Source organism: Panicum virgatum, chromosome 2N, assembly GCF_016808335.1.
Source record: "Panicum virgatum strain AP13 chromosome 2N, P.virgatum_v5, whole genome shotgun sequence".
Lineage (NCBI taxonomy): Eukaryota > Viridiplantae > Streptophyta > Magnoliopsida > Poales > Poaceae > Panicum > Panicum virgatum.
Window position 1 is genome coordinate 50,240,544 of NC_053146.1, and position 21,403 is coordinate 50,261,946.

Here is a 21,403-nt window from a genome sequence, read left to right on the forward strand (position 1 = left end):
GTCCAAGGGTGGGCTGCCTCATGTGAGAGGGCACGCGCCACGCGCCCGGGGCCAGTTGCATGACATGCGGAACGCAGTGCCGGCTTCCGGGCTCCCGCCACCGGGAGGAGCAGAAATCGGGCGGCGTGGGCGGGACTGCGAGAGAGGAGGAGAGGCAAGGCAGGCACGCGGTTTTTTTATTTTCATATTTTTTATTTTCGTTTTTACAAAAATATATTTTTGATTTGGAAATTTACAGGAATATACCCCGGCCGCCCCGCTGCCGGGCCGCCGGGACCTGGCCGCCCGGCAGCGGGGCGGCAGGGGCATTTCTAAAAAAATTTCGCGGAGAAAAATGCGCGCAGGTCCCTGGGGGCCGGTCGCCCGGCAGCGGGGCGGCCGGCCCCCTAGGCCACCCGGCTGCGGGGCGACCGGCCGTAATTTTTGCAATTTAGCCCATTTCGCGAAAGAATTCCACATATGTGCCCTTTTTGTAACTTTTTGCAGAAATAGACCCTGAGGGGTCGGCGCCGTAATATGTGGCACCGAGATAACACGTCTTGGCGCCACAGATCACGGCGCTGAGGTGCCACGCACACAAGCAATCTAGTGAATCTTCGAACTTGCCTTTAATATTTTCGAACCTTTTCAGGAGACTAGAATACTGTGAACCACACATCAAATATAACAGTAAGAATTAAGAACTAAAAACTACATTACACAATGTAAACCATAGGAATTACATCATAATACAACGTTAATGAAACACACATCAGACATGCAGTGGCATGGCAGAACCCGTTGCAACTACGGTAAACAGATTCTGAACTAAGCTAACATGCCTTAGGTAATTTAAAAAAATACAACAAACACAACGATGCAGCATGTCACTAGCACTAGGTAGTCCTAGTAGCCGTACCCCCACGTAGCAAACTGCGTTGAGCCTTCTCCGCAGTATCCACCCATTGCAGGTGGTGCAGGCGGTGGTGCCGGAGGGGCAGGGCCCTTCTTCTTGTGACAAGGGCAGTTGCAGTAAGGAATAGTGCATGGTTCATCCTGTGAAGTGGCAGCATTGCTGGTATCATCATCTTCGTCGTCTTTGTTACTCTCACTCACTTCCTCGTAATGGTTCAACTTGCATTCCAGATCAAAGATCTTTATCTGGAGGTACTCGATGAACTCCTGAACTGAATCAATTGGTGCAGGATCGACCCACCTGGTAAAACCACAGTTTTCTAGAGCATCTGAATATTGCAAAATAAATTTCATGTAAGATGTCTGAATAAGGATAAAGAAATAAAACAACCGAGTATTACCCATGCGTGTGGGCATTCGAAGAAACGCCGACCGCCATCCATCCCGTCGGTGCACATCTGCATTAAGCAGTCCTCACCATGTCTGCATTTTAGCCACGGTTCTCTACGGTTATTGTATTGTCGAAGAGGAGTTTCATTGGTAAATTCACTCTTGTGCTGTGGCGGAAACTCAAACACTGGTTCCGGAAAGGAATCAGGTCCAAGAGGCCCCTCCCATATTATGGGGTCTCCCTTTCTTCCCCCTTTTCCTTTCCCAAAACCGTAGTAATTATTCCCGCTAGACCCACCTCCAGACATTGGGTATACAATGAGCTTTGGTGTTTGAGTGCTGCTGGGAGTTCACAAACTTCGGAGTATTTATAGGCGCACAATGGTCTGATACACGGAGTGTGGAGTGTAAATGCACCTGAAAAGTCTACATGACAACACAGTGAAGAGGCTAGCTGAACGAACACTGAAAAGGCTAGATTCAATTCTCGAACTAACTACTCGATGCATCTCTGTGCATGCAGAGCATCTAAGTGCATGCAGACTCACAGCACTGCATCGCTGCCTCTCAGTCGATCATGCCTAGATGCTGCCTTCCCCACTACACGCCACAGACCTTCGCTGTAGAATGACAGTTCCGTCGTCCTCGCCCGAGAGAGTGCTTTGAAGGTGAGATGGTGTGGTTGCCGTGTTGTCACATCTTTTTGAAATGGTGAAAGGGCACTGCTATTGGGTTGTCGTCTTTTGTCACGTTTGTTTGGGCAAACAATGCGATATATGGGAAACCCGTGATCGCCGTGCTGAGCAGTGGCAACCTGTGATCTCGTACTCGCAGCTAGATACACTATGGTCCCTATTTTGAGCTATACGAGCGTGTCACGAAGTTTACGCTGTATGCAGTAGTCGTCATCATCGTCGGCGGGATCTCGGTCGCTAACTCCTCCCGCACCTAACTTGTCCTTCATTAAATCACAGAAAAAATTTGCAAGAACTTCCCTTATTTCACGAGCATTATGGAACCCATAAACATAACAAGTTCACATCAATAATATCTATAGAAACAAATGACAAATAAACTACCATAATCATAAACAACCATAATCCGAACAGGCAAAACAGTCCATAATAACAATAGAGAAACAAGTGCCAACAACTAACCACCATTCCGACCTCTCTTACGTTGTGCGTGTACGTGATTTGTAGGGTAGCTATGACGCTCCGGTGGCCCAACGTCTCTGGCAGGACGGCGTAACAAAGCCACAGGTGTATGCAAGCTGGGATCATCATCCTGGGCAGGCTTAGCAAACAACCGTGTAAAGTCGTCGAAGGAGGCCGCATCGTTGTCTTCAGACCACCCTACAGATCACAAAAAAAAATTTTAAGCAACATTCAATAGGTGAATGCAATTCCGTACAAATTATACTACGTACCCTGTGTTTCAGGTGGAGGTGGTGGTGGTGGTGGTGGTGGTGGATAGGAAGAAGATCCTTCATATCCTCCTTGTGGCGGCATAGGGTGATACAAAGACGGCCCCGCTCCGGTGAACTGTTGTGATCCTAAGTATAAATAATAACGTATGAGCCTTCGACCATAAAACATAAGCAAATAAAATTATGCACCACATATTTACCTAAAGTCCCTCCAGTTGGTGGCATACAGGTAAACTGGGTTCCTTGAAATGGAGCCCCTCGCGAGGCACCTGGCCCTCCATAGGGCTGAGAATCGGGGTACCCGTACCCTGTGTGGAGTCGTATTTAAATACTGCATATAAACATACGGATCGGTAAATATCACACCATACATTCGTACTGTCGGTGGTATAAGGGAGACTGCTGCCATGCGGGGCCACAAGGAACCGACGTCGACGCTTGCGACGATCCGTAGGAATCCTCGTACTCCGTCCACGTACCAAAGGCCTGAAGGATGCCTCGGGCTCTATCACGTTGAGTGGTCCAGGCCTCGAGTTGTGCTGGCATGCTCATCGTAGACCCGCCATGAATCCTCATTACATTCAGTGAGCAATCTAATTCAAGCAACCTAAAGGCCTCGAACTGCAACAAAAAAAAACTTAGTATACAAATCTTAAAAGATCGAAAATGCTGTCAACATTTACTCCTAAATAATTTCTAAGATTTTCTAACAATTTATAATAATTTCTAATATTTTCTAACATTTTATAAATTTTCTAATATTATCTTGCAATTTTTAATACTTTCTAATACTTCTCTAATAATTTTCTAGTACTTTCTAATATTTTATCTAGCAATAATCACTACTAACATTAATTAATTAGATTGCTAATGTACTATATCAACACTAATCACTACAAGTAACTACACCTAAATGTACCACTAATCAATCCTAATAATAATTAAACTGATTGCTAATCTACTGTTTCAACAAAATAGTTTCTATATTTTTCTACAATTTTCTAACATTCTCTACAATTTTCTAACATTTTCTATAATTCTCTACAATTTTCTAATATTTTCTACAATTTTCTAATATTATATTGCAATTTTTTGATTTTCTAATACTTCTCTAACAATTTTCTAGTATTTTCTAATACTAAATCTAACACTAAATGTACTATATCAACGCTAATCACTATAAGTAACTGCATCTAAATGTACCACTAATCACTCCTAACAATAATTGAACTGATTGCTAATCTACTGTTTCAAAAAAATAATTACAACATAATCTATTTATAAAATGTAGAAAATTTTAGTTACATACAATCGTCGTCATGAAAATCTGGCAGGGCTTCGCCGCTTTGCCTCTCCCTCACCCCTCCTCTCCCTCCCTCCCTCTCTTTTCTTTTTTTCTGGATTTTTAGTGAGGCAAATGAGGGGGTGAAGGGCAGCCAACACCTTATATAGGGTTGGGGGACCGGTCGCTCTCCAGGCGGGCGGCCAGGGCCCACCGCCCTGCTGCTGGGCGGCCGGTCCTCCAGGGACCTCGGCGCAATTTTTTGTCGACTTTTTTTTACAGATAAACCCCTACCGCCCGGCTGCCGGGCGGGCAGGTCCTGGCCGCCCTGCTGCCGGGGCAGCCGGGTATATTCATGTAAATTTCGAACACGAAAATATATTTTTTTGTAAAAAACGAAAATATAAAATTAAAAATTAAAAAAACCGCGGCAGGCGCGGGCTGGGCGCCTGGCCTGGCCCGCGGGCGGCGGCCGGCCGCTCGACGCTTCGCTTGCGCTCGGACGGACCACCTAGACGGAATTCGGCCTCATTACACCCTGAGATGGCCCAGTCAAGTTTGGGCCCACGAGGCGGAATAGTCGGGTAGGTCGCATCCATCGCCGGTGTCGGGTCGCGCTGCGTGGTGGACCACGACAGCAGGAACGATGACGCCGGCCGCCGGAGCCCGGATCACGCAGGCTCGTCGCTCGACCCCGGCGCAGCACGCCTCGTACACGTAGATACATCAAAAACAGCCGCGTGCGCCCGCCCGCGCGTTTCGCTCATCGACCTGCGAATATTCGCAGTAGCACCAAGCGTACGTAGTGTCAACTGGCTATGCCGTACGCCGGAACGAGGTCGCAGCGGGCTGTTGCTCTCTCCGGCACGCAGCGGCGAGCCGGCCACACTCTACCCCGCTAGCGACGGGCGGCTAGGACAGCCAGCCACCCAAAACCATAACGACGTCGTCATTTCTCTTTTGGACAGATCCCAGCCGTACGTACGAGAGTCCACGCCATGGAATTCAAAACGCCTTTCCATCCGAAATCGATCTGTTTGGGAGTACTCCGTATTAGACGACGACTGCTACTCGCGATTCGCAGCCAGGGTTAACCATTTCGTTTTTAGGTGAAATCCCGGTGACCGGCGGAAACGGAATTCCGTTCCGGAATTCCGGTGAATTTTAGCGAATTTCGGTGAATTTCGGCCGAATTTTTTTGAATTTTGAATTTTCAAAACGAAATTTTCGGAAAATACCGAAATATTTTTCCCCGGTACCGAGCGGAAACGAAAAATTTCGCCGAAATTTCAAACCCTGTTCGCAGCGCAAAAAGGACGCCAACCGTGGCCAGCCCGTACCGAATCCCCCTCTGGCCGTGGGGCCCGCCGGGCCACCGGCAGTGCGTTGGCCACATGGCCCAGCCCGCGCGGCCGGCCCGGCTCCCTCACGTGCGTGACCCGGCCAGCCAGTAGCTCACGAGCAGAGTAGAAACCGACCCGGACCCGCCCGTCCTAGACCCATCAGAAACCCTCACATGCGCTCCCGAACGAACACACACGCTGCAACCCGCGGGATCAAACCCCACAAGAAGCTTAGTTAAACTAATCCTGATTTATTTACTGATCCCTAAGCTGATTCCTTAAAGAAAGAGAAGGCCCCTGCGCAGAGGGAATGTCCAAAAGCGCGCCAACGGCGGTAAACTACTCGTTTTAAAAAAACTCAGGCTTTCTCTGATTTTTAATTATGGCTCGGAATCTTCCTCTCTGGCACAATGCCGGGCTAATTGCTTTACCTAAATATATAAAATCGCGTGATTATTTATTCCTGCATGCACCGCTCTTTCTGACTTTTTTGCGGTGTCGCTTTGTGATGAGTAGCTAGCTAGCTAGGGGGTGGGGCGTGCTGCGCTTACAATACAAACAGCCAGCATGATAGATGGGTTCGCTTGTGGTCGGTGTTGGTATTTTTCTTTTCCTTAATTTCCAGTTGAGACGGATATTGGTGGTCGCGGATGCGATGCCTTCATTTCTTATTTGGTGATCTGTTTGTCATCATAGGTGTACGTGATTTAATTAAACTACCTACGATCTAATCACTTTACCTCTCATTTTCCCATCTTTTCGTGAATTATTATTACAAACGAGTTCTGTTGAACCTCCGGCACAGCTAAATCGCTGGCAAGTGGCGGAGCCAGCCCTGAGACCTAGAGGGGCTAAGTGCCTCGTTTTTTTTTCTCTGAACATCACCGTCGCTAGCCATGAACATGTTCAAAACTAACCGATGCAGTCATGTGTGCAAAATAAAAAGAGAGAGAGTTGAACCATGATTTTATAGATATTTGGGCTGTAATTGAGCTTCACAATCGACAGGGATTAACTAGCCTAGCAGAAACACATTCCATGTAACTTATTTTGGACTGTATTTCTTTCCCAAGATGATGCATTGCTGCTTGTGATTGTGTCTGCAGCCTACGACCTGAATGCTTTGCACAAAGGAAGGGGGGCATGGCCCAGGTTGGCCTACATGTAGCTCCACCCATGCTGGCCACAATAGCTAGTATAAGTCTAGAAAGCAAGCAACCAAACATTTTAATTTCGGGCGAAAGGACCAGTAGCGTAGTAGTTAAAAGAGCATCAGTGGCACCATGTCACTAAAATTAATTACACATAACTTTTTATGTGAAAAATTTATCTAAAAATATGAATGGATAGAGCATGTAAGCATCTACCATCATGCAGAGCTTGTTGGAATAATGGGCTTGGCCCATTTATTCTATTCAATGCATTAAAAGAATTCAAAACACACTATTAAATGCTAGGGAATCAATTGCTTAATACCGTATCGGGATTTGAAGAGGATCTCAACCGACTTAAAGGGTGGACCCTGTGTACACTACTTGTGAAACCGGTAAGAGGAGGTCGGTGAACCACACGCGCGCGCGCTCGCTCGCCTCGTCGAGCCGAGGCCGTGGCCGTGGCGCGGCGGGCGGTGCGTGGCGCCGTGCCACGTGATGACGTTTTTGTTGTTGAATGCAATAAGATAATAAATGTTGTTGAATGCAATCAGAGACAATAATCGTGACAGTGATGACAGGAGAATCATGTCTTTTATGGTTGGCATTGATTCACCAGTAACTGCACTCATCAAAGACAATTACAGCGTCCAGATTCGTTGAATCTGAGGCACCTCCACGCTTGTATAAACCAGCCTCTCCTCCATTCATACACACAACACAAGCACTTGCTAGGAGACCTCTCCCTTTTCCCTCTGCTACTTTCTGCCATTCCCATCGCTAGCGCTGCGTGCACAGCTCTAGCGAGAGCAGGCCTCCGGAACCTCTGCTCGCTGAAGGTCCTGCACAGGATAGCGGGCAATCAGGTCTCTCCCTTCTCCCTCTACTGCTTTCTGCCATTCGCATCGCTAGCACTGCGCGCACAGCTCTAGCGAAAGCAGGCCTCCGGAACCTCTGCTCGCTGAAGGTCCTGCACGGGATAGCGGGCAATCAAGTTTTTGGGGAGCGTCTTGACGCGACTGCTCGCTCCCTGAATGACTATTTCGTCTATATCCCGGCGTGAACGACTACTTCGTCTACTTTCTGGTGACCGCTCGGACTGCACTGCGAACATCTTCCTGCATCGACATCGTTCGGCTACATCAGGCAAGGCTAGTCGAATAGAATGTCTATTCCAGCTGGTAACGGCGCACCCGGTGCCTCCGACACTGGTCCCGCCTTGGGGTACACTATAAACCTATTCTGGTTTAATATTTTGTTCATACTTATTAGTGAGAATAACATGAACACAAGCACATATTTTGTTCACACATTATCACTCTTTTATGTCATAAAATTGCTAGTAATATTTGGAATTAAAATATACAAAAAAATGCCTAGTTATCTAACAGAGCTTGAGCGTGAACAAAAAATTTGTGCAGGAAGAAAAAAAAGAGAAACCTGCACATGAATGGTTGCGATTTGCGGATCATCCATCAACAATTGAACCCGCAACTATTCAAGTGCAAATTTCAATTTTTTGTGTCTTCTTGCACAAGTTTTTGTTCAATCTCAAACTTTGCATGATAGTAGACGTTTATGTGTTCTACCCATTAATATTTTTGGATAATTTTTTATTCGTAAGTTTAGGTGTAATTAAATTTGGTAATACGGTAACACCTTTACCTAAAGGTATATCGTAACACCAGATATGTTCTCTTGTCCAGCAGGCTGGGGCAATTAATCCATCCCTTATTATTTCATCACTGTATGGCAGCAGCAAATAAGAGATGGGGAGAAATCGCCAATTTGTCATGAAGGAATTCACTCAAATTTGCAAGGCTGTACGCTAGATTAGTACGTTTATGCGCGCTGCGCGGGCAAAGATAATGGACACATTACATTGGCGCTGCATCTGCTTTAATTGGTGCCACTATGCTCTTGGACATGCTTACATCTAACAGCAGCACCCATGGACGTATCCACCGATCCGGCCGTATGATATACGAGTGACGAAAAATTGAAAAGAAAAAAGAGAGAAGGAAAACGACGAGTGAACAATTCCTGGACGTGTCTACACGTTCGATTTTGTAATAAGTAGGGATCGAATAAAAGGGAAAAGCAGAAAGCGGCGACCGGTGCACACATGCATGGTGGATGCTGCGTGCACGCATGATGGCGCACCCCATATGGCCCCTGGATCTAAAGCACCGTCGATCCATCAATTCCATAAGCGAGATGTATAGATACACGTGCCCACGGATATATTATACTAGTACAACAAACTCCGACATGACAACTCATGCAAAAGTTGGAACGATTTGCTCTGGCTGCTGCGGCTTGGTGGTCGGCGTACGGCTAAGGTCTAGCGGAAATCATTAGCGCGTCGCACTTTGTCTGACAGGGAGATGCTGCTGTCGATCGACCGGGATATATATAAATATGTAAGTATATAACAAATATATAAGTATATAACAAGTCTTCCAAAGCGGAGATGCTGCTCTCGTAATCTCGTTCTTCCTCGCTCGATCAGTTTATTTACGATCCTGAAGCTGGGTCAATCGGCATTTCACTGTATCATTATCTCTGCACACGCAAGCACGCAGCTTTACACGCGGCCAGGTACTTGCCACTGGCTCCTCCCGTCCTCAGTTTTTCTCCCCTTTTTTGATGCACTCTGTTCTTCAGATTTGCAGCTGTTATATTGTGCATCACTACCGCTATTAGTACTAGGGCCACAAAGCGTCACGAGCTGATCAGGAATACTTGTGGGGCCGGGCGGCGTAGCTGAGGACTGAGGTTGGTGTTGGTGCTCGCTTGCCTAGCTTTTTCACCGCTGGATCATCGAGCCGGCTTTATCGATCCCAGCACGCTCGGCCACGGGCAGGGAGGCTCCACCTCCACGCAGATCGCAGAGATGCATGCATGCCGGCATGGCCTACCGGCCCGTGGCGCCGGCTGCCTTTTCAGATCCCGCAGGCAGGCCGCGACCGCAGCAGTCCGTGCCGCCACTGTTGGCACGTGCGCGCGTGTCAGGGCACGCACGTGAGCCAGCCGGTCCCGCGCCGCAGCGATTCCAGAACTGGTCCCCCGCGCGGAGGCGACGGGGAGGGGGCCGGGCCGACTGGGCGAGCGGCGGCAAGAAGGCCCCGCCCGGCCGCGGCCGCCCCGTCGATCTGCCGGCTGCCGCGCGGCGCGGCTGTTGTTCGCGTCTGGACGTGACGGGTGGGAGCGGGGTCGTGCGTGGCCGGGCCACCCAGCCAGGCGGTCTGCGCACGCGCACGGGCGCTTGTCCCCCGGCCCCACGGGCTCGTGCTCAGCTGATCTCTCGTCGTATCCTACGTGACCATACGTTGCGGGCTGGTCTCCCGTGGATCGCCAAAAGGGAAATGCCAGCAACCATTTGGACGGAGTGAACAAGTGTTGTAAGCGTAGGGCCGAAGCGTTTGGAGTGCATTAGGTAGCTGCGCGCACGACCTCGGGAAGCAAAAGCAAGCGAAGCATGTGTTTCAGGCGCAGCACCGTTCCTCAACTTTCCGCTTGGAGTTAGGCCGGCACCCACTGGCTAGGAAGCAGCCGGATGATAGTTGATGGCCGCACGTGTTCCGTTTTGTCGTGATGGGGGAAAACAACCGAGCAGGATCACGCCCGGTCAGCGTCGTCGTCCGGATCGCGACGAGTGGCGAATGGACACGCGCGTCGACGTCGAGTGTACAGTCTAATTTATACAAATGTGACACATCACACGTTAGCTATGTAGAATCCATTGACACGGTGAGGATAAGACCATGTTTTCGGAACCGAGTGTTAGCTCGGGCAGTGGGCACTCCAGGTGTGGAGGCCACCAGTCCTGAGTTCGAGCGTCGCTCGACTCAGGATTTTCCACTGGGTACTGTAGCGTGCGTGGGGTGTGTGTGCGCGTATGGTGGTGTGAGTGTTGCAGTATGACGTGTTTCGAGACTACTCTGAAAGCCTCGTCTGTGTTAAGTTTGGTCAACATGGGCGCCCGAAGTCTTACATGACTCCCCAGTGCTCCTGGGTGCTTCAAAAAAAAAGACCACGTTTTCAGTTCTCTCTGTTCGATTTGTCTGCTTTCGACTTATTCTTCCTTGTAGAATACACTATTACATTAGTTAAAATCAGGTAACTTTAAGTATAGTCGGAGCTCGAGCTAGCTCGGTATGGCTATGGTCGCCTTGCCGCTCCCGGCGGCCCTGCCTCTCCGGGGCACGCCGCACGCGACACGGGAGACAGAGACACGACGGCTGCCTGCAGAGCGATAGATCTCCCCGAGATCACGTACGGAGGCCCGCGCGCCTTTTCCCGCCCAGCATCAGCACGCGCGCTCCCGCCGGGTGCGCGCGTGGACTCTGGCCTCTGTGGGCGCCGCAGCGACTCCCGGCGCCATGCCCATGCGTGCGGCCGCGGCCGGGGTCGCGAGCTTACGAGGGCCACCGGCCTACGGCACCGAGCGAGGCAGGCGGGCAGGCAGGCCACACGCCGAGCCCCGGGAAGCACGCGCCGCGGGGGACACGGCCACGCCCCACCACGCGCGCGCGCGCCCGCAGCCAGCTCCCTCGGCGTGCGCGCGCCAACGACGGGGGCGGGAACCTTGCGTCGCGTTGCGACTCTAGCAGAGGAGCAGACCGTCTCCTCTCTCTCTCAGTCTCTCTTGATCAGGATTGGGATCATGGCGTGTGACGTGCGTCCTCTCCGGTAAGGATGGATTCGGATGTCTATTCGAATCTCAGATTTTTGGTCATTTTTCTTCGATTATGGACAAATAAGATATAGAATTTACATAGTAAATTCATAACCTTGTATTTAACATTGATCTTGTAAAGATTCATAAAAACTAAACCTTAAATTCATCATATATATTCTCAAATAATAGATATAAAAATTTGAATACGGATCGGATACGGATACGAATCTTTTTTCACCTTTTTAATTGTAGGGAGCAAATAATACATAAAAAAATTTATACAAAATTTTATTCTTATGTGTAATAATATGCTTGATAATATAAAAAAAAGATTAGCATAAAATTTTAAATATATCTATTTTAAAATATCAAATTTGTTCTAAAAATTCGGATGTTTAGATCCATCCCTACTCTCCGGATACGGTGCGTTGGTGCTGTCCGAGGAGGCGTGGAGTTTACGTGCCGCCGCGCGCGGGCGGTGGCACTGCCGCACTGGGAGCCGGCCGATCAGTGCGGCGGGCCACGTGCCGATCCGTGCGGTGAGCTCCCCGGGAAGCGAGCCGTGTTTGGTTGGTACCACGAAAAAAATTTCACAAAAAGACGAATGCATACATAGAATACTAAATAAAATTTATTTGCGAATTTTTTTAGGAAATGGGTGTAACTTTTCGAGACGAATCTAATGACGGTAATTAATCTATAATTTGCTACAGTATCATCCTCTAATCACGTAGACAAAAGCCCAATTAGATTGGTCTCGCGAATTTACCAGGGGTTCTGCATGTGGTTTTGTAATTAGACTTTATTTAATGCTCTAAATTAGTGGTCAAAGATAAAAAAAATTCGCGAAATTTTTTTCAACCCTAACAAAACACGGCTCCGGTAAAAAAAGACGAGTAGATACGGCGCCTTTTGTCCTGTAGGCGCCACGTGAAGCGGCCTGCGAGTGTTGGGGACTGTTTGGTTACGGTGTGAAAAAAATTTCATGGAAACATTTCCACATATTTCGTTAGGAGAATTGAATGTATTTGCTACATTTACACACCTAAGGCCCCATCCCGTGGGCCCAAATTCCCAACTCTTCCAACCAAACACATGAAAATTTTACCAGGAAATTTTTTCCATCCCCGGTTTCACCCACCCGGTTTACCGCGGAGCGACAGGATAGAAAGATAAAAGCCTGGGGTAAAGCGCTGGGAGGAGCTCAGCGAGAACCAAAGGCAGCAAAGGTCAAAGGCGCGGAGTAGTAAACCACAAGCTGGTGGCTTGGTCGCGTGGACGGTTCTCTCCCAAGTCCCAAGCGATTCGTTCTTTCGTACCCAACGTTTGTTGCGGAGCTGAGGTAACTCTTGTCACCGGTCGCAGCCGCATCGAGCGATCTCGTTGTGGTTCTCGCGTGGACGCATGATCCGTCGTCCCTCTTCTCTTATCTCCCGATGGAGGACGCCCGACGCCTCCCCGTCCCCGGGCGCGGGCGGGGCGGGAAGGCAGCGGGCGTGGGTGGAACGGCCGAACGGGGGCCGGAGTGGCCTGGCCGAATCTGGAGCACATGACCCGGGGGGTGGGCGCCGTCTCCGTCCGCGGGGATGCCCGCAGTTCCCGGCCTCATGTGGCTCGCGGGCCCCACGCGCCCCCTACCGTCACGTGACCCCGCGTGCTCTCGCCCCCGTCCACGTCGGGCCACGGCCACCCACATCTAATCGCCCCCGCCCTAATTAACCCGCGTGCGTGACCCCGCCCGCCTCTGGATTAACCCCAGAAGCCCGGTCGCTTTGGCAGAGAGCAGCAGTACGGCGTGGGGTGGATTAACCGGGGCGGCACGTGCGCGCCCGGACATAACCGCCGTTTCGGCCCCGCCCCCCTCGCGTGCGCGGGCGTGGTCAGTTGACGGGCGCCGCGCACGCGCCGTATAAAGCGTCCCCGCCCGCGAGCAGCCGAGCCGCAGATCGCTGGCTGGCTAGCTGCTGGTAGAGAAGGCCAGGAAGGGGGGAGAAGAGAAGGCGAAGCCAAGCCGAAGAAACGTCGGTCGGAGAGGAGAGGAAAGAGAAACGCCTCTCACGTACGTCACGTGAGAACCAGAGAGAGCTCTCCGTCCGATCCGAGGGTCTTCTTGCACAGGCGGCTAGCCAGCTTCTTCCGGTTCGGAGGGGCGCGCGGTGCTAGCTGAGGAGAATTGGGCGGCGCGCGGCCGGGCAGCCGGCTTCCATGGCGAGGCGGCGCTGCGATTGACGGGCGACGATTATGGGCATCCAAGGTACGCACACGTACATGCTTACCATGGCTTTCTTTTGTGGCGTTCCTCGCTCTCTAGCTCGAACCATTGCTTGGTGGATGAACATCGATCGCCGAATTCAGCTATAACCTTTTCTTTTTCTCTGCATGCTGCGTGAGTTCTTGCAGGGAACAAGGCGGCGACGCACGAGCACGACTTCCTCTCGCTGTACACCGCCGCAGCTAATTATAAGGACGCTCCTCTCCAGCTCCACGACTCCAAGCCACCTCCTCCCTCTCAAGGTCTTCATACACCTCTCTCTCTCTCTCATGGCAAATTCTACTCGCTCGAGCTCCGCGGTAGCGGTAGGTAGATCTGAGAAGAGGGGGTGCTCGCACAATTCGGCTAGCTGTTCCTGCGGGGATCAACTGACCGGCGCCGGCGGGAGGAGAAAGAAGCAAGCCAGGCTCCAACCAGTTAATTAATTAATTAACCAGCTACTTGCTCCGACGTGTGGCGATTGGGTTTAGTTTAAATAAATGAATTTTCGTGCAAACTAAGCTGGCCGGCGATGAGAAGCGACAAGCAAAAGCAACGGCGGATCACGTGTGGGTTGGACCCAAGGAGGCGTCGACGGCCTTCCATCCCATCTGGCCGGGGCCCACCCGGCCACCCCCGGGCTTCCGTTCCACCTAATCATGATTAGCCCGGACGCGCGGGTATCATTAGTCATCAGCCATCGATCGTGTCGATTCGATTCAATCTCACTGCTCACTCGCTCGTAGTACTAGCCACTGCTGAAGCACTGATGAGGTGAAAAGCTACTGCATGCAGGTAGTAATTTCTTCCTGAAGACGCACGACTTCCTGCAGCCTCTGGAGAAGCCGGGAGCGCCGCCGCCGGAGCCGTCGCCGGCGCTGCCCGCCGCCGCCCCCGGCGCGGAGAGCAGGCACCGCCACCCGCAGGTGGCCGCCGCCGCCGCCTCCAGGCAGCAGGCGCTGCCCCTGCCCGGCGGCGTCGGCACGTTCAGCATCTGCCCCGCGCCCGTCTCGGTCGCGCCGGCGGCGGCCGCCGTCGTCAAGGCGGAGCCGCCGCTCGTGCTCTGGGGCCAGCCCGCGGCGGCGCTCCAGCCGGCCGCGCGAGGTGCGTTCACGACACGACTCAACTTAAGTCCTGCGCCGCGTGCATGCACGTGCACGAGCCACACGCAGCAGCACCTGCCGCGGTCTCACTCCCACCCAGCCCACAGTAGTAGACTAGTAATGGCAGGCACGGTCTCGTTTAGCTGGTCGTAGCGTGCGCCCATGCGCAACGCACACGGACACGCCGGCGCTGTCGCGCGTGTCGTGTGGCTACTCGTCTCGTGCACGCGGGGTTTACGTGTGTGTCTCAACAGTGCATTCGAGAGAGAGGAGTCTTGGAATGAATGGAGCGAGAGGACGGACGGGCCTCGTGCATGTCCACCGGCCAGCAAGCCGGGTCCGTTCAGGGGCCCATGTTGCCCGTGCAATTCAGCATCTCTCTCTGGTGTCGCGTCCCATCGCGCGGCCCACACACGTGAGCTCCAGGTGCTCGGCCGCCGGGCCCGGCCCAGTGCTGGCCGAGCCGCCGGCTACATCCCCGGCGGGCGTCTTGCTACTTCCCTCTCTCAAAAAAAAAAAAAAGCTAGCTGGCACCCCGACCCCACCCGCCCCACCACGCCACCGGCATGTGGGGCCGCACGCCTTCCGCCTGCGCAATCCTTCGGTAGCTGTTGGGAAAAGAAGGAGACATGTCTGGTGCAATCACGGAACTAGTGAAATCATCGTGCAATCCGACTAAAAAGGTCTTCAAAATATTCTGAAAAAAATCATGAATGTACATCTCGATCTATCCCATCTACATATAAATTTCCACGATCAAATTCATTTTATACTTGCAGTTACAAAAAAGACAAATTTTCTGACAATCAGTAACGTTCAAATGCAGCCCAAATTTGTCTTTTTTGTAACTTCTAGAGTAAGATGAATTTGACCATGAAATTTTATATGTAGATGGGGTAGACCGAGATGCACATTTATGATTTTTTCAGAATTTTTTGAAGACCTTTTTAGTCGGATTGCATGGTGATTTCACCAGTTCCGTGATTGCACCAGATATGTCTCCGGAAAAGAATGGCTAAAGCTGAAGGCGGGCGCTTTTGTGTGTTTGTTGTGTTGTGGCCTCCACCCCGCAGGGCGCCAGCAGCAGTGGGCGCTCCCCTTCGCCGGCGCCGGGCAGCCCAGGCCGCCGCCGCCGCGGCAGAAGCAGCAGCAGGCGCTGCAGGATAGGACGGGGCGCGGCGGAGGAGCCGGGGTCATGGAGTCCGGCTCCAGATCCAGCGGCGGCGCGGGGTTCGACGACGACGACGGCCTCGCCGCGCGCCGCGAGGTCTCCTCCTCGCTCAAAGGTATGCTACCCCAATTCCGCTAAATCTACGAGGAATTCGTTCATCTTTGTTGCATGTCAGTTCTGGGTTGATGGGAACATGTAATTTTCCCCCCCGGAATTCTGACGATTTCCGCCCCCCTGTTCCTTTTTTAAAAAAAATTGTTTTCGAGAACGCACCATTCTTGTACTTATCGGGTGCAGTGCTCCCTGTTGGTCTAGCAGAGTCCACGGTGAGGAAGAGGACGGGTAGTGTGGAAGGGATGAGTTCGCACGCGCTGCCGGCGCCGGGCGCCGGCTCGCAGTGGCAGCCGGCCCACGTCCACCAGCTTCATGCCCACCTGCTTGTCTCCGGCCGCCTCCGAGGCTCGCCCGCAATCGCCGCGCTCGCGCTGCTCCGCGCTGCCTGCCGCGTGCGCGCGTCCCCCTGCCTCCGCCCGCTCGCTCGCCACCTGCTCGACGGAATCCCTCACCCGACCCCGCAACTCCTCCACGCCGCCGCGCGCCTCGCCTCTCGCCTCCGCCTGCCTTCCCTCGCGCTTGGCCACTACCTGGCTCTCCGCGCACGCCACTCGGCCTTCCTCCCGCCCGCCCCTGCCATCGCGGACGTGCTGAAGTCCACTCCTGGCCGCGCCGCGCACGCTCACGCGCTACGTGTCGCCGCACATGCGGTGGACGCTCGTTTCCTGGACAATACACTCATAGCCATGTACTTTGCCTGTGGCGACGCCTTGAGTGCACGTCAAGTGTTTGAGGGAATGTGCGACCGGGATGTTGTCTCATGGACTTCACTAATATCGGGGCTTGTGCAGAATGGCTGCCCCTTGCTGGGGCTCCATCATTTTGCATCAATGATGCATAGTGAGGTGTGCCCTGACTTCGTGTTGCTAGTAACTGTCCTTAAAGCGTATATGGAGCTTGATGACTTGCCTGGTGCCACAGCAGCTCATTCCTTTGTTGTCAAGAGTGGCTTTGACAATGAACTAGATGTGGCGATCACGCTGACATCCATGTATGCAAAGTTTGGGTGCATTATGGCTGCCAGGGCACTCTTCGACAGGGTGCCAATCTCACGGGTCAACGTGATCCTTTGGAATGCCATGATATCAGGTTATTCTAAGAATGGCCTTGCCAATGAGGCGGTGCAACTTTTCAAGCAGATGAGGAAGGTTGTGAGGAGCATGACACCCGACTCTGTTACCTTACGGTCAGTGATCCTGGCTTGTGCTCAACTTGGTTCCGTTGAACTTGCGGAGTGGATGGAGGACTATGTCCGAGGCAGCGATTATAAGGATGATGTGCTTGTTAACACAGCACTGATTGACATGTATTCCAAGGCAGGGAGCATTGACCGTGCACATACAGTCTTTGAACGGATGCATGTGAGGGAGCGGGATGTGGTCGTTTGGAGTGCACTTATTGGTGGTTACGGAGCGCATGGCCATGTAAAGGAGGTCGTTACCTTGTTTGAGGACATGAAGCGTGCTGGGGTGAAACCGAATGATGTGACATTCCTGGGCCTCCTCTCAGCTTGCAACCATAGTGGTGCCGTGGAGAAAGGGTGGAGCTACTTCCATTCCATGAAACATGACTATGGGATTGAGCCCCGGCACCAGCACTATGCTTGCATGGTGGACCTGCTTGCTCGTGCTGGTCATCTTGACAGGGCTTACCACTTTATAATGGACATGCCCATCAAACCAGAGATGAGTGTGTGGGGTGCCTTGCTTCACGGTTGCAAGATGCATGGACACTCAGACATGGAGCTGGCTGAGTTTGCCGCGCAGCACATTTTTGAGCTGGAGCATTCCAATGCAGGGCATTATGTGCAGCTTGCAAACTTGTATGCATCTGCAGGAATGTGGAGCCATGTTGCTGGTGTCAGGCTCACCATGAGAGAGAGGGGTGTTAGCAAGGCAACAGGGTGCAGCTCCATTGATATCAACGGGGAGATGCACTCCTTCCATGCAGGGGATCATTCACATCCTAGGGCTGCTGAGATTTTTGCATTGCTTAGTCTTCTTTCTCCAACTCCAGCTGGAGGTGGAGGCCGACAATATTTTTTTTGAATGGCCCTTTTCTCCCTCGTTCTTCCTGAGGGAGCATGTATAACAGTTAGGCAAAATTGGTCGTATCCATAATTCTTTCCCTTGGCATAATGACATCCCAGCATGAGCAAAACACGTATTCTGTTGTGTATCCCTTGCCATAACAAAGCCATGGTAAGGAACTCAAATAAAAAAATGCTGCATTGCTGCATAAAAAGAAGCGGCACAACAACTATAATTTGTTTTAAGATGAGTAAAAAGGGCTTACACATTATTTTCTATGCTATCACATACTTATGATGGTGTTTGTGTAAACAGACTTCACAGTAAGGGTGGACAGGAAGGGTGGAAGCTGCAGCGATGGTGGTACAGATCCACAGCCAAACACACCACGGTCGAAACACTCGGCCACAGAGCAGCGCAGACGCAGCAAAATCAATGATAGGTGATTAGCTATTATTGATTAGCTTTTGTAATTTTATGATCAATTCTATGCACGGAAATAAGTTTTGACTTCTGTATGGATTTTTTTTCTTCTTTTACTCCACTTCATTCCTACAGGTTTCGGATACTTAGGGAGCTGTTGCCACACAGTGATCAAAAGAGAGATAAAGCAACATTTCTCTTGGAGGTAAGGTTTTCAACACCTTCCAGTTTTATCCTCGTAATCTTTCTCAGTTGATTAACATGGTTTTTTCTTGCCATCCTTTCTAATGCAGGTTATCGAATATATACGGTTTTTGCAAGAGAAAGTACAAAAGTATGAGGCAACATTCCCAGAATGGAACCAAGAAAATGCAAAGACACTTCCATGGGTAATTGCTTCTTGCTCTAAAGCAGCAATAGTTGTTGCTGTTGTTAGGAAAGGAATAGTCAGTTCTTGGTTGTCTGTGTCTGAGTGTAGTTTTACATTTTGCAGTCAAATATGTATTTTCGATCATTCTGGAAAAATGCGCAGGCAAGTGTTTGTTGCTAACAATGCATTTGCCCTATGGAATCTCTGAGATTATATTGAGTTTTTTCAGCAAACATCTTATGTATACTTATTTTTATGCTGCAGAGTAAAGGACAACTCCCAGGAGATTCCCTGCCTGACACTTCACATTTCTTGAGAAATGGATCCTCTCCTGGATCTAATTTCACTGGGAGGCTCGATGATAATCACAACATGGTGACATCTGCAGCTGCATCAGGGGCACAGGATCAGACTGAAACTGATCACATGGCTAGCGTGTGCTACAGATCAGCAGAAACTCCAGCAATTATTACAAGTACGATCAATGCGCCACCTGTGATCCTGCATTATTCTCCGAGGTGCTTTCTGAGACTAGAAGCAGCACTGGTTACTTATGAGCCTTTCTTTATATGCAGATAATGCTTTATCTCAGTCCCAACCCCAATGGGCAGGTCTGTCCCCTATGGATGATTGTGCAGTGAACAGTCAAATGCTTAACAACCAGCAGTTGGCAATCGATGAAGGAACAATCGGTGTGTCCAGTCAATATTCCCAAGAGTGAGTCATAAAGAATATCACTTCTTTGTTACTCATGTTTTTCCTACCTAAGTATTTCGGTCCTTAATGTCAATATCTCATAGTTGTCTTCCTTTGTTAGTCATTTTATTTTTCCTTTGTGTGGGCCCAGCAATAGGTTTTACCCACCTGAAATTTCTTCTTTTTATTTCATTTGTATTTAGATTCTTTCATGATGCTGAGTTCAGAGAGCAAATTGTGTGGCAATTAAGAAATTTGTTATCTTTGCCAAAAATAAAAGTATGCTGATGCATCTACTTGTTTTCTTTTGTTCATAACAGGTTACTTAATTCGTTGACTCATGCCCTTCAAAGCTCAGGTGTAGATTTGTCCCAAGCCAGCATCTCTGTGCAGATCAACCTGGGCAAGCGAGCAGTCAAGAGACCTGCTGCTGGTGTACCCTCCAAGGTATAGTACCTCCACCATACGCACAGATGCTCATTTAAAAGATATCATGCCAGCAAACTGAAGTTAGTTCAGTCGTTTGTTCAACCCATGTAGGGCCGTGTTTAGATCCAAAATCCCAAAATCCAAAATTTTTGTAAATCGTTTGCATGATGTATTAAATATAGTTGAAAAATAAATCATATTACACAAATGGACTGTAAATCGCGAGACAAATCTAATGAGCCTAATTAGGGCGTGATTAGACACTAAACTGATACAGTAAATCTACAGTAAACATGTGCTAATGATGGGTTAATTAGACTCATTAGATTCGTCTCGTAGTTTACAGACGAGATCTATAATTAGTTTTGTGATTAGTCTATACTTCAAATGTTGAAAGATTCCCTTCCAAAATCCAAAATGAACTAAACACACCCCTAGTATGAGATGATAATGGCTGAAATTTTGAGCCTGCTTGTTGATGATGGAAGTGTATGCATCCTTAGTACTATAGATACTGGGCAGCGTTCTATGCAAACCTTGGAAGCTCAGTGGTGATTATCACATAGGCATCTGAAACTCAACATTTTCGTCTCCCCCATTTATCTCCACTGGTTCATGTTTTGACATTGGCACTTCAATTCCGTGTAGGAACCAACGGACCCAGTATCTAGCGACGAAATAGGTCAGCAGCTGGCGATGTTGGGTGGTGGCGCTGAAGACCTCTCTCATGCAGCAAAGCGGCATAAACTGTGCAACAGCTGATGATGGTCCCCGCCTTGCTCCCGGACCCGATTGATCATTCTTTCCTTCCCAGCCAACGGGAGGCTCTTGGATTGGTTGTACATTGTGCTAGCTGTGACAGGTTCTGTGATGAACGAGGCCCCCGGTGCATTCTTTTGTTTGATCGCTCCTGCCGTCCTCTTTAGTCCATTGTTTACTTAGAGAAAACAAAAACCCCCTGGAGCTTCCATTGCGGATTGTGAAGCCGCTCTTGTACACAGGCTTCCATTCATATGAGAAGCTTCCCCACCCTTGACAAACCTTATGCTGTAGGCTTGTAGTAAACCTGTAAGATATCTCCAACAACTGTACCAGACTACCTGTTAGTCAAGTTGCTCGTTCTCTTGGGAGTACCCTGCATAGTGTCGTTGCACCGTATCGGTGAGCTAATTAATCGTCTTGTTCTTGTTTCTCCAATGGTCAGTGCAATGCAAACTTGCAGAATCGTCTCCGACTCCTGAAACCATGTTGCCCTCCCGGTAACCGCCTCACAGGAGACGGTGCTGGCTTCCCGGCCCGTCACCGCGCCCCGTGCTTGCCGTGGTTGCACACACCACCGCGGGCACCAGAAACTGTGGCTGGCCCGGGCTTGTCGCCGCACGCACGCGCGGGCCGGGGTCGCCTGCCGAAGCCGCGAGCGGACCCGGCGGTGCCGCGCCCGCGCGGGAAGCTAGTTGATTATCTCGTCGCCGGCGGGTGAGCGGCACCGGCGGTTGCGGTTGCAGGTCGGTGGGGTGGCGTGGCCAGATGGTCGCCGAACGTCACGACGGTTGGCGGCGGTGTGCCACCGCCATCCACCGACCGGCACGTCCGTTAAAGGCGTGTCTTGACTACGCAACGCGCTGACGCTCCGCCGGCGTTGG

At 50.7% G+C, this 21,403-nt stretch overlaps 2 protein-coding genes across 7 annotated transcripts; both read left to right on the top strand.

The window, feature by feature from the left end:
* The first annotated feature begins 13,109 nt into the window (after nt 1-13,109).
* On the top strand, nt 13,110-20,920 carry LOC120660988 (transcription factor BIM2-like). Of its 6 annotated transcripts, none has more exons than XM_039939659.1 (12): nt 13,112-13,427; nt 13,574-13,687; nt 14,220-14,528; nt 15,601-15,813; nt 18,158-18,284; nt 18,401-18,470; nt 18,559-18,654; nt 18,759-18,797; nt 18,900-19,110; nt 19,211-19,352; nt 19,652-19,778; nt 20,409-20,920. In XM_039939659.1, the coding sequence occupies exons 1-12, from the start codon at nt 13,415-13,417 to the stop codon at nt 20,520-20,522; spliced, it is 1,575 nt and encodes a 524-aa protein (XP_039795593.1). In that variant the 5' UTR covers nt 13,112-13,414; the 3' UTR covers nt 20,523-20,920. The 6 variants fall into 6 exon arrangements, 5 of the variants coding, with proteins under 5 accessions (XP_039795593.1, XP_039795595.1, XP_039795596.1 ...); XM_039939658.1 differs by having other exon boundaries at nt 13,114-13,427; nt 13,565-13,687; XR_005669782.1 differs by lacking the exon at nt 20,409-20,920 and having other exon boundaries at nt 13,110-13,427; nt 13,565-13,687; nt 18,900-19,153; nt 19,247-19,352; nt 19,652-19,784.
* Nucleotides 15,829-17,950, top strand: LOC120660987 (pentatricopeptide repeat-containing protein At3g12770-like). The gene has a single exon (XM_039939657.1). The coding sequence runs from the start codon at nt 15,884-15,886 to the stop codon at nt 17,858-17,860; it is 1,977 nt and encodes a 658-aa protein (XP_039795591.1). The 5' UTR covers nt 15,829-15,883; the 3' UTR covers nt 17,861-17,950.
* Nucleotides 20,921-21,403: the final 483 nt, after the last annotated feature.

What these genes read in the sequence shown, in the direction of transcription:
- LOC120660988 (XM_039939658.1), top strand. An exon ending in CGCAGCAAAATCAATGATAG is followed by an intron (nt 18,285 to 18,400) that starts GTGATTAGCTAT and finishes TCATTCCTACAG; the next exon opens with GTTTCGGATACTTAGGGAGC. An exon ending in TCCAGTCAATATTCCCAAGA is followed by an intron (nt 19,353 to 19,651) that starts GTGAGTCATAAA and finishes TGTTCATAACAG; the next exon opens with GTTACTTAATTCGTTGACTC.
- LOC120660987 (XM_039939657.1), top strand. Translation starts at nt 15,884, where the DNA reads ATGGGAACATGTAATTTTCCCCCCCGGAATTCTGACGATTTCCGCCCC.